Source organism: Thamnophis sirtalis, unplaced genomic scaffold (assembly GCF_051295495.1).
Source record: "Thamnophis sirtalis isolate CommonGarterSnake01/CBP01778 unplaced genomic scaffold, rThaSir2_p1.2 scaffold_14, whole genome shotgun sequence".
Classification (NCBI taxonomy): Eukaryota; Metazoa; Chordata; class Lepidosauria; order Squamata; family Natricidae; genus Thamnophis; species Thamnophis sirtalis.
The window spans coordinates 3,197,247-3,208,724 of record NW_028261394.1 but is presented as its reverse complement, the minus strand read 5'-3'; the positions used below and the strand labels follow the sequence as shown (position 1 = coordinate 3,208,724).

At 46.9% G+C, this 11,478-nt stretch overlaps 1 protein-coding gene across 1 annotated transcript; it reads right to left on the bottom strand.

Annotated features, from left to right (window-relative positions):
* Positions 1 to 880: 880 nt before the first annotated feature.
* On the bottom strand, positions 881 to 11,214 carry CHST12 (carbohydrate sulfotransferase 12). Its single transcript, XM_087728937.1, is given in 5 exon segments — positions 881 to 2,279; positions 2,281 to 2,330; positions 2,333 to 2,750; positions 2,752 to 3,021; positions 11,131 to 11,214. Coding segments are annotated over 4 exon segments (1,386 nt in total). The 5' UTR covers positions 2,923 to 3,021; positions 11,131 to 11,214; the 3' UTR covers positions 881 to 1,532.
* Between the last annotated feature and the right edge of the window lie 264 nt (positions 11,215 to 11,478).

The window sequence follows — 11,478 nt, the reverse complement described above, 5'->3', positions numbered from 1 at the left end:
ATAGAATGCATCTTGTCTTTTTATGTACACTACTTATGTACCCTAATTCTAATAAAGAATTCTATTCTATTCTATTCTGCATTCTATTCTATTCTATTCTGCATTCTATTCTATTCATTTTTGCATTCTATTCTATTCTGCATTCTATTCTATTCTATTTTGCATTCTATTCTATTCTATTTTGCATTCTATTCTATTCTGTTCTGTTCTATTCTATAGAATGCCATCTTGTCTGTTTATGTACACTACTTATGTACCCTAATTCTAATAAAGAATTCTATTCTATTCTATTCTGCATTCTATTCTATTCTGCATTCTATTCTATTCTGCATTCTATTCTATTCTGCATTCTATTCTATTCTATTCTGTTCTGTTCTATTCTATAGAATGCATCTTGTCTGTTTATGTACACTACTTATGTACCCTAATTCTAATAAAGAATTCTATTCTATTCTATTCTGCATTCTATTCTATTCTATTCTGCATTCTATTCTATTCTATTTTGCATTCTATTCTATTCTATTCTATTCTGCATTCTATTCTATTCTATTCTGCATTCTATTCTATTCTATTTTGCATTCTATTCTATTCTGCATTCTATTCTATTCTGTTCTGTTCTATTCTATAGAATGCATCTTGTCTTTTTATGTACACTACTTATGTACCCTAATTCTAATAAAAGAATTCTATTCTATTCTATAAATAAATACACACAACTTCAACCAAGGATCCGTTGCTGCTTTACCATCAAGGACTTTTTCCCCACCGCATCCCACCCTCCGGGCCAGGGTTGAGGATTGAGGTGGGGGGGGTCAGGTTGAACGGACGCAACATAACAGGACACACTTTTCCGTTCTTCCTTCCCAAGGCAGGCTCCGTATTAAATATCTTTTTTTTTAATATATTAATTCTTTCTTCCCATTTGTTTTAAACGCACCAAGAAAAAAAGCATCGACATAGAACAGCGGCGGAATCCACCGGATCGGTAACATAAAGAGGCCACGAAAACCCCAGAGAGGCTTGGGGGAAACTTTTTCTGGCCACCGAGCAACCTGTAAAAAGGGCTGTAGAAAAAGGGACACTTGTGAAGGTCCACCTGGAGCGGCCTTGTCATTTGGGGGAGGGGTCCCAAACCTTTCCAGCTTGGCGGACTGGGGGAGGGGAGAGAGGAAATGGTTCTGTGTGAGCGGCACGCATGCGTGCTCACACCCGCAGCTCAATTGGCACGAGCGGCGTGAAGCCCCCGTTTCCATGAGCAGCGGGCCCTTGCACACACCCGGGAAGCTCCTTTTGCACAGAGGGACGGGCCCTCGTGAGCACTTGGGGCAGCTCTGTTTGTGCGAACGGTGGGTCCTCGCACATATGCACGAAACCCCAGGCGCGAGTGACAGGCAATCACGTTGCGTTTGTCAAGATACGCTTGCGCGAGCGGTGGGCACCCCACCTGCCCTCTCCAAATGGAGCTTCACATGTGCAAGGGAGCGCCCTGCCGCTCGCGCAAATCGAGCTCCGTGTGCACACCCACCTTCTACTCATGCGAGTTCAGTTCCGAACAGGCTGTGGCCCAGTCCCGGGCTACAACCTCGGAATTGGGGGACGCCCTGAATTGGGGGACATCGAATAAGGAGGATTCTTTGGGATTCAGGGGCAACACTCCTCCGCCTCAGTTTTTTGAGCAGGTTTTCTGGTTTCGGATAGCCGAAAAGTACGAAATCGGCCTCGTAGAGTTTGTACAACCGCTGCCGCCACGCCATGGGGATTTTAGCAAACCAGTCCTCCTCCCAGCTGTTGGCTGTCCTGTTCCGGTAGCTGGGAGGGAAGTGGAGAAGATGGTCCACCTTGAGAAGCTGCAAGAGATACGTGGCGTCTTCGTCCAAGGTCTCCAGCTTGCCGACAAAGTCATAGTCGATCTGGCAGGGGTGGCACAGGCGGTACGCCTGCCTCCAGTGCTCGTTGAAAGGGGCCATCTTTTCTGTCCGAGGGTCCAGCAAGTACTGGATGAAGTCTGAGAAGGAGACGCGGAAGCCGCCCTCGAAGGCTTCGCTCACCGACGTCGGCAGGCTGCTGTAGTTGGAGTAGAGCTTGAGCATGGGGATGGCGAACCGGCGGTAGAATTCCTCGTTGGCCAGCTCAAATTTGCTCCGGAAGGCCGAGATCAGCCGGACGAAAGGGTCTCGGACGAAGAGGAACTTGGTGTACTTCTTGAGTTTGATCTTCATGAGGTGGCGGGAGAACTTGCCGTAGCGGCGCCAGAATTTGTTGAAGGTGAAGTGGGTGCTTGGTGTTGTGGACGTTCTCGCGGGGGATGTCCAAAGGGTCGATGTAGGGGAGCCTTGATCCATTAAGCTTTCGCTCAGGACGATCATCACCCGCTTCCAGTTGGTGCAGGCCACTTTGGGGATGTAGCAGTAGATGATGCCGTGACGGTCGTCGACGATGAGGTGGTTGAGCTCGTAGTTGGGAATGTCGTCGAAGGTCCTCTCCTTGGTCGGGAAGGAGAAGCTGGAATTGGCGCACCAGTCCTGCAACATCTGCCTTCTCTCCTTCTGCAACTTTGCTTGGTCCAGCCCCATGTTGGCCTCCCGAGTGGGCCAGTCGTAGCCTCTGACGTTCTCTTCCAAGTTGCCGGTCCCTGGCTTCCTTGACGCACGCAAGGGGGTCTTCGGTTTCTCGGCTTTCCGGCCCGCATCGACGTTCTTCTTCAGGTTGGAATTTAAAAGGTCCTCCAAAAAGTCATCCATCTCCAGCAGAGGACCCGGGGTTGTCCTTCCCCGCCGTGGGGAGCGCCCCCTGAGGCTTGGAGAGGGTGGTGTGGAGGTAGAAATGCGTGGTCCCGACATTGTCCCAATACACGATGATCAACAGGATCATGAAGATGGAGCCGAGGACCAGCGAGAGACGGAAAAGGCGGGCCTTGGTCATGCTGCCAGGGGGATCTTCAGCTGCTTCCTCACCGAGCTCATCTCCAACTCAACGGGAAACCTCTGGAATCCAACATGGCTTCGGTGGGATCGGCGCAACCTGCAGGGGGGACCAAACACAACGTGAGCGTTCTTTTTCGCAAACATTACTCGAGAGAAAATAAGAGAGCAAGCCGGCCTTCTCCAGCCTCACCACCTTAAAGACATCCGATGGAATTCCGAAGAACTGGAGAAGGTTATTTGGTTATTTTTGTGCAGATGTTTCATTGCTCAGCAAGGTAACATCTTCAGTGGAGTGCTTGATGCTCTCTGGGCTTGGTGGTTTTCCGGCAGACGTTTCATTACCCACCTAGGTGACATCATCAGTGCTAGAAGGAAGTGAGCTTGCTTTCTGAATGCTCCCCCTTCTAGCACTGATGATGTTACCTAACTGGGTAATGAAACATCTGCAAGAAATCGCCAAGCTCAGAGAGCACCAAGGACCCCCATAGTCATTTTCCTCCTCCTCTTCCTCCTCCTCCTCCTCCTCCTCCTCCTCCTTCTCCTCTTCCTCCTCCTCCTCCTCTTCCTCCTCCTCCTCCTCCTCTTCCTCCTACTCCTCTCTTCTCTTTCTTCCCTCCACAAACCCCACGTCCTTTCTAGCACTGATGATGTTACCTAACTGGGTAATGAAATGACTGCAAGAAATCACCAAGCTCAGAGAGCACCAAGGACCCCATCGTCATTTTCCTCCTCCTCCTCCTCCTCCTCCTCCTCCTCCTCCTCCTCCTCCTCCTCTTTCTTCACTCCACAAACCCCACATCCTTCTAGCACTGATGATGTTACCTAACTGGGTAATGAAACATCTGCAAGAAATCACCAAGCTCAGAGAGCACCAAGGACCCCACAGTCATTTTCCTCCTCCTCTTCTTCTTCCTCCTCCTCCTCCTCCTCCTCCTCCTCCTTCTCCTCTTCCTCTCTTCTCTTTCTTCACTCCACAAACCCCACGTCCTTCTAGCAATGATGGTGTTATCTAGCTGGGTAATGAAATGACTGCAAGAAATCACCAAGCTCAGAGAGCACCAAGGACCCCATAGTCGTTTTTTTCCTCCTCCTCCTCCTCCCTCCTCCTCCTCCTCCTCCTCCTCCTCCTCCTCCTCCTCCTCCTCCTCCACCTCCTCCTCCTCCTCCTCCTCCTCCTCCTCCTCCTCCTCCCTTTCTTCACTCCACAAACCTCACACCCCTCTAGCACTAATGGCTTTATCTAGTTTGATAATGAAACATCTGCAAGAAAACCAGCAAATTTAGAGAGCATCAAGGACACCACAATTCAACCCTGGGCTATAAATAGTCTCTTTTATCGGTAACATCTTCAGTGCTGCACTGATGATGCGACCCAGCTGGGCAGTGAAACGTCTGCATTAAAAACAGAAAAGATCAGAGAGCACCATGGACCCCACAGTTCGACCCAGAGATGCAGAGAATCTCATCTATTGGTTGTTCTGCCTACTTCAACCTGCAGCACACCTGAAATTTTGAAATGTGCCCCCCCCCAAAAAAAAGGCAAAATAGAGCAGAACCCATTTCACACCGTTGTAGATAAAACTTGCATTAAAGCATTTCATGCGTGGTATTATTGCTCTCACACTATCGCTCTAATCCAGAATTGATTTTTTCTCCCATTCTGAGTTGACCCATCTCTCTTCCGAGACCAAAGTTCATCTTTCTCTCTGGCAATTTTCCGTTATCTGAGTTTCACTGGTTTTTACCGACAATCCTTTTCACAGCTACTTGGCACAAAAGTGAATTTCCCTCCAGAGACAATGCGATAACCTTTCCCCTTCGGTAAACACGATCGGCGCAAATTGGATTACGCAGGAGCAATTCCATTTCGTTTATACGCTGTTTCTCTCCTGTTTTGAAATCTCTTGGCTGGCAAGCCGATGAACGTATGAGTCCAGAATTAGGCACAATAAACAGAGTTTGGAAGTTTCTGTTTGTGGTGGCCTGCCAGCGGCCAGCATAGCTGGCAGCCGATTCGGACAGTGAGGAGGTGGGGAGGAACCTGGGCCAGTCCTGGAGTCTGGGGGAGGCTCCGATGAGGGCTCTGTGTCAGAGGCAGAGAGGGGGCCAGGGCCGTATGCCAGTTATCAGCTGCCTTCAGAGTCAGAGATCAGTGAGGCAGAAGAACAGCTGGAGCCTGTTCCCAGTGTGCGCATGCACAGAGTTGCCAGAACAGCTAAAGAATAAGGGTCAACTTGGGAGTAAGGCCACAAGTGGACGATGAATGGCTCCTCCCATAAGGAATAAAAGAGGAGTGAAAGGGGAGTGGAGTTTGCAGGAGACAATTAGGTCATTCCTGCATTCTTACCAAGCATTGCGGCGTCTGAAAGATATTGGCATTGTTCCTTGAAAACCTGGGATAGTTGGAAGTCCATATATTTGTTTCGGAAGCTGGTTCTGAAGCCCTGATTTCTTAGGTCCTTCAGCCAAAACAGAGAACACCACAAAACGATTCTAGGTTTGTTTGTTTTAATCAACCAGATCTCCAAGATAAGGAACCTTCTCCACAAATAATAACAACATTTTCCTTCCCACATCAAAAGTGACTCACATGCTTCGGTCGTCACACAAGCAACGCTTGCCGAAAGCCTTCTCCCTTCTTGCTGACCCCTCGGAGAAGGCCTCTTCAAACTTGACAACTTTTAAGACTTGTGGACTTCAACTCCTAGAATTCCTCATGCTGGCGAAGGAATTCTGGGAGTTGAAGTCCACCCGTCTTAAAAGTTTGCCAAATTTGGAGACTCCCAACTTAGAAAACAGGAGAACATGTGAGGATCAGCTGGCAATTTTCCCTTGAAGAAGGAAATCGCTTTGCAATTTCAAGCCACGCCAAAGGATTGGAGTTTCTCAGTCCTCGGTTGGATTGGAAGGCAAAGTTTTAAGCAAAAAGCAACTTGTGGTTTCGGATCCCTTTTTTGTTTCCTTTTAAAGAAGTCCAGCTATTCCAGAGGTGGGTTGCTACTGGTTCAGACTGGTTCAGCCAAAACGCTAGTAATTTGACAGCCTGTGTCGCTGGAACCAGCAGCGACCGAGGCCTGCCATGCCCTGAACTGGTTCTCTTACGGCGGCGCCATCTTGATTTTTGGTTCTGCCCATGCGCAGAGCAATTTTCATTGCAGAAGTGTATTCCCCCCGTTTTTTTTAAAATGTTTTGCACATTCCCAGACCTTTTAGGTGCAAATGCGCATGGGCACAGAACGGACATTTGGCATGTGTGTGAGCAAAGCAATTGCAGAGTGCAATTGTTTTTTTTAATTTGCCTCTTCAAAACCTTGTGTGCGTCTTATACGCCGAAAAAACATGGTAAATCAGAATAATCGGGAATGCTTTCTGGAGGGTGCGTCTCCATGCAGCTTCTCAAATGGGGCGGAGTTCCTGCAACATTCCATCTGTGGAATTTGACAGGAAGCAAAGCAGACACGGGAAATGCTCTTTTTGGCATGAGATGGAAGGGGAAAACATGTAAACAAACATAGAAAATGGACCTGCCAAAAGGTTAAGGCATTCTGGATAAAAATATGGTGGGTTATGCAAAATATTTTTAAAAGAAGGATAAAGTTTACTCCTCAGTTATTTTTACTAGGTATATGCACTGACTTTACAGTGGTAGAGACTAACTTGATTCTGCACCTAATAACTGCAGCAAGGACTGTTGGTGGCGCAATACTGGAAGAAGGAAGACTTGCCTACAATCCAAGAATGGACATTGAAAGTTACAAACTTAGCGAGATGGCTAAAATATCGGCATATCTTAAAGATCACTCAAATGAGAGATATAAACGAGACTGGGAAAAAATGGATTGACTATATACAAAATAAATACGGGACCAAGAAATTCCAGTTAGCCAATGCTTAAGATCAGAAATGATTTAAACTGTTTAAAGTTAGTTCAGTAAGAAGAAGCTAAGGTCAATGTAGAGATGTTATTAATTTCTTTATTTCTTTTTTCTCAATAGATTTTAGACTGTGTTAGTTAAAAATCCATACCGTGTACGGGTTCTGGGAAGTCGGGGGGGGAAGGAGGAGGGGTGTTTGGGGGGGGTGGAGGGAGGGGCATACAAAAAAAATTGTACTTCAATGTTTTAATGATTGACGAATGATGAAATATTTGTGTTTTTTAAAAGAAATAAAAGCTTTGGAACAATGAAAAAAAATGGTGCGTTCGCTTTGGGAATGAGTCCCGCCCTCACTGCATCTCTGGACTTGGCCCTAATGTGAAAATCAACAACACATGAAGAAGTCTTGAAGTTTCAACGGACCCGAGATTTTGGAGCGGGGGGGGGCTCTTACACGGTTATTGTTCGAAAGTGTGCAAAGTCCAGGTTAAGATGCCCTTCCTGGCTCAGGCAGAGAAAGGAACTAAGGGCCAAATTTAGCATCCGACGGTGGGCTTGTTTTTATAGAACAATGAAATCCCTACGGGCCACAAGCCAAAGGCAGGTTAAATGTGCATTGCGCAGACTGTCGATCTTCAGGAAGACGAAACGGCTCAACCTATTTTTCCAGAGCACCAGAAGAAGGCGAGGCAAGAAACGATGAATCAAGGAGAGAAGCAATCTAGAATTAAGGAGAGGTTTCCTGACAGGGAGAACAATTAATTAGGGGAGCGACTTGCCTCGCTGTGGGGTGCTCCATCGCTGGAGGTTTTAAGCAAAGATTGCACGACCATTTGTCTGAAATGGCATAGGGCCTCTTGCTTGAGCAGGGGGTTGGACTAGAAGACCTCCAAGGCCCCTTCCAACTCTGTTATTCTGTTTCTGTTCTCCAAAGCATCTGGAAGCAGAAGTAACAGGTGGAAGCTGATCAAAGGAAGATCCAACCTTCCGACAGTGAGAACAATTCACCAGTGGAACAGCTGGCCTCCAGAAGTTCTGAGTGTTCCATCACTGGAGGTTTTCAAGAAGAGACTGGACAGCTGTTTCTCTGAAATGGGTCTCTTGTTTGAGCAGGGGGTTGGACTAGAAGATCTCCAAGGCCCCTTCCGACTCTGATGATGTCCTATGTTCTACTGCAGGATGGACAGGGGCCCATTCAAGATATCCACGGACATAATCAACAGGCCACTTTTGGCTAGAAATTGGATTCCATCAGCCCAGCAGTTAGCTTGGGCCAACCTGAGGTGACTCATACGTGGTTGCACATTAAAAATAGAATTTGAGGAGGACTGCGGGGATTTTTGTCAACAAGCAAAAGCAGAACAAGCAACGATTTGGTATTCTGGGCAAACTCAAATGAATCAAAAAGTGTTTGCTTCACGGAAAGCCACGGGGAGGAAAAGTAGGATCTTTCTCATTCATTCATTCCCCAGAGAAGTTGGAAACACATCACAAGTCTGCAAAGGGCATTTGCACTTAGTAGTGATGTAAGTTGGATTGGAGGGGCAAGGGGGGGGGGGCAAATAAACTGGAGCAGAAATTTGCCAAAGGCGTAAAAACACCGAGACCCAGGACTGGCTTCTGTGCCATGCATTTTAATTGGCCTTGTGTCTTCAACTAAGATGACTGAAACAAGCCACAATGAAGTATCAGGCCAGGGACTGAAATATATATATATATATATATATATATATATATATATATATATATAACATATATATATATATATATATATATATATATATATATATATATATAATATATATATATATATATATATATATATATATATATATATATATATATATATATATATATCAGCTGATAAAGGAGGAGAACCTTGTGGCTTAGTGGTTAACACATCTGCCTAATATATAATACAGCCCAGGTTCGAATCCCAGTAAGGGTATGGCTAGCTGATGAGAGCTAAATAGCTTGAAATAGATCTATACTAGTCTCCCTTTATTTATTTATCAGCACAAATACAACACAAATGTAACAAAGGCAACAGTAAAAATATTGGGTTTCTGTCTGGATGGTCTCTTGTGACGAGCCAATAGACAGAGAAAGGAAGCAGTAGGCTTCCTTCCCATATTTGGGCATTCCAGGGGTTGTGACACTAATAATACATACATACATACATACATACATACATACATACACACACACACACACACACACACACACACACACACACATACATATATATATAAAATAAATAATAGAATAGAATAATAGAATAGAATAGAATATAGTATAGTATAATAATAATAGTATAGTATAGTATAGTATAATAATAATAATATAGTATAGTATAGTATAGTATAGTGTAGTATAATATAATATAATATAATATAATATAATATAATATAATATAATATAATATAATATAATATATTAATATAATATAATATAATAAATATAATATAATATAATATAATATAATATAATATATATAATATAATATATATAATATAATATAATATAATATAATATAATATAATATAATATAATATAATATAATATAATATAATATAATATAATATAATATAATATAATAATATATATGGCCTTTATTGTCATTGTACAAAATAAATACAGCAAAATTTCCAACGTTGGCTGAGGAATTCTGGAACTGAAATCCACAGGTCTTAAAGTTGCCAAGGTTGGAGACCCTGAGCTAAGGGATCCACTCTGAGCTAAGGGCCACGTAGCTTTCCTCCAATTTTCTGTTCTCCGGGACTCTATTCCTCATATCCTAAGCGCTGAAGGTCCAAGCCACTCAGAACATCAGCTGAAGTCTTCCAAGACAGGACGAAGGTATCCAGGCACCTACAGCTTTACGCTTGATCATTCCCTCTTGCCCCAAAAAAGGAGAACTGTCACAACACCCCCGCATACACAGGAACTGCAATGAAGCAACCCACCAAAAGGCGCATGGAGCATTACAGCTGCGTTGTGTATCCCATTTCTGCAGGAAGAGCTAGAATAAGCTCTATAGACTTCCTCCTTTTCGTTTCCTGAAATATTTATGCACACCACCAAAAGCCCAAGACCAAGAAATCAAACATTCTCAGCCAGAGACACCGCTGGTTTTAACCCAGGGACGGTCCAACCTGCTCAATTTTAAGACGCGTGGACTTCCAGAATTCCTCAATCATCCAAAATTGGCACCCCAGTTGGATCTTCTGGTTCCCACCACAAAGTCTGTTCTTTGTGAGCTGTTATATTAAGCCACCCTGTGCTTCAGGGTAGCACACAATTATGGGGAGCCAGCTGGGCAGGTTTATAAACCGTAATTTGGAGCTTAACTCGGCAATCATGGCATGCCCAGTGTGGCAAGGCTACAAGCAAGCCATGGCTTAACACGATGGGCAAATTGGATGGAAGCTGTGGGTCAGTGGCTAAGACGCTGAGCTTGTTGAGAAGGAGGTTGGCAATTCGGCGGTTCGAATCCCTAGTGCCACGTAACGGAGTGAGCTCCCATGAGTAGTTCCAGCTTCTGCCAACCTAGCAGTTCAAATGCAAGTAGAAAAATAGGAGCCACCTTTGGTGGGAAGGGAACAGCGTTCCGTGCGCCTTCGGGGTTGAGTCATGCCGGCCACATGGCCAAGAAGACGTCTTCGGACAGCGCTGGCTCTTCGGCTCTGAACGGAGATGAGCACCGCCCCTAGAGTCGGGGACGACTAGCACATATGTGTTTTCACCAGCACATCTCCTCCTGTATTTTATCACAAGCTAGCTTTCTACCCCAGGCCTCCAGCCCAAGACACAACCACCTCACACAGCCAGGTGTCATGATGCACCACAACATGTCCACCAAGCATCATCCCTTGGTTGAGAGGATGACACACCTGTCCTCATCCCACCCCAGGAGGAATGCTGGCAGGGAGCATCCCCCTCCCCAGATCCAGCTGGCCACCAGCCGGGCCTGGTGGGGAGAAGGGAGGCGTGGAGATGCCCTCCCCATCCAGCAGCCGCTCCTGCGCAGGGAGAGGAAAAAGCCGAGACAAGGATGGCGAAGGCAGGCAGGGCGCATCTCCAAGCTGCCGCCCGGGGAAGTCCTTTTGCGCATCTCTCCCACCCCCCTCGGCCGGCTGGCAGCGCGGCTTCGGCTTCCGATCCAGCCAGGAGAGGGAATCCAAGGGGAAGAAGCGAGCGCAAAGCAAGGCATCTTGCGAAGATGCGCCCACGTGGACGCGGAGGAGGAAGAAGGAGCCGCCGCCGCCGCATCCCGCATCCCGCTGCCCCGGCCGATCCCTTGCCCACCTGCGCCCGGCATCCCCGCTTACCTCCGGCCCGCCCCGCTGCCCGGATCGCGCTTCGGCCGCCAGTCCCCGCTTTCTTTCTCCGGCCAGCCCGGCCGCGGCTCCTCCTCCGGCTGGGGCTGCGCCGCCCCTCTCGCGAGAAACCCGGCCCGGCCCGGCAAGGGGTCTCCCAGCCAGCACAAGCGCCGCCCCGCCCGCTTCCCGCTCCCCACGCCCCGGCGCTGCGCTGCGCTGCCCGGGCGCGCCAGAGGCTCTCAAGCCTTGCGCTGCGCTCCGCGAATGCTGGAGAGCTCCCGCTGCAACTTCCGGGCTTCGCGCTGCAGTTTTTTGGGAAGGGGTTGATCCTTTCTTCTTCTTCTTCCACCCAAGGCT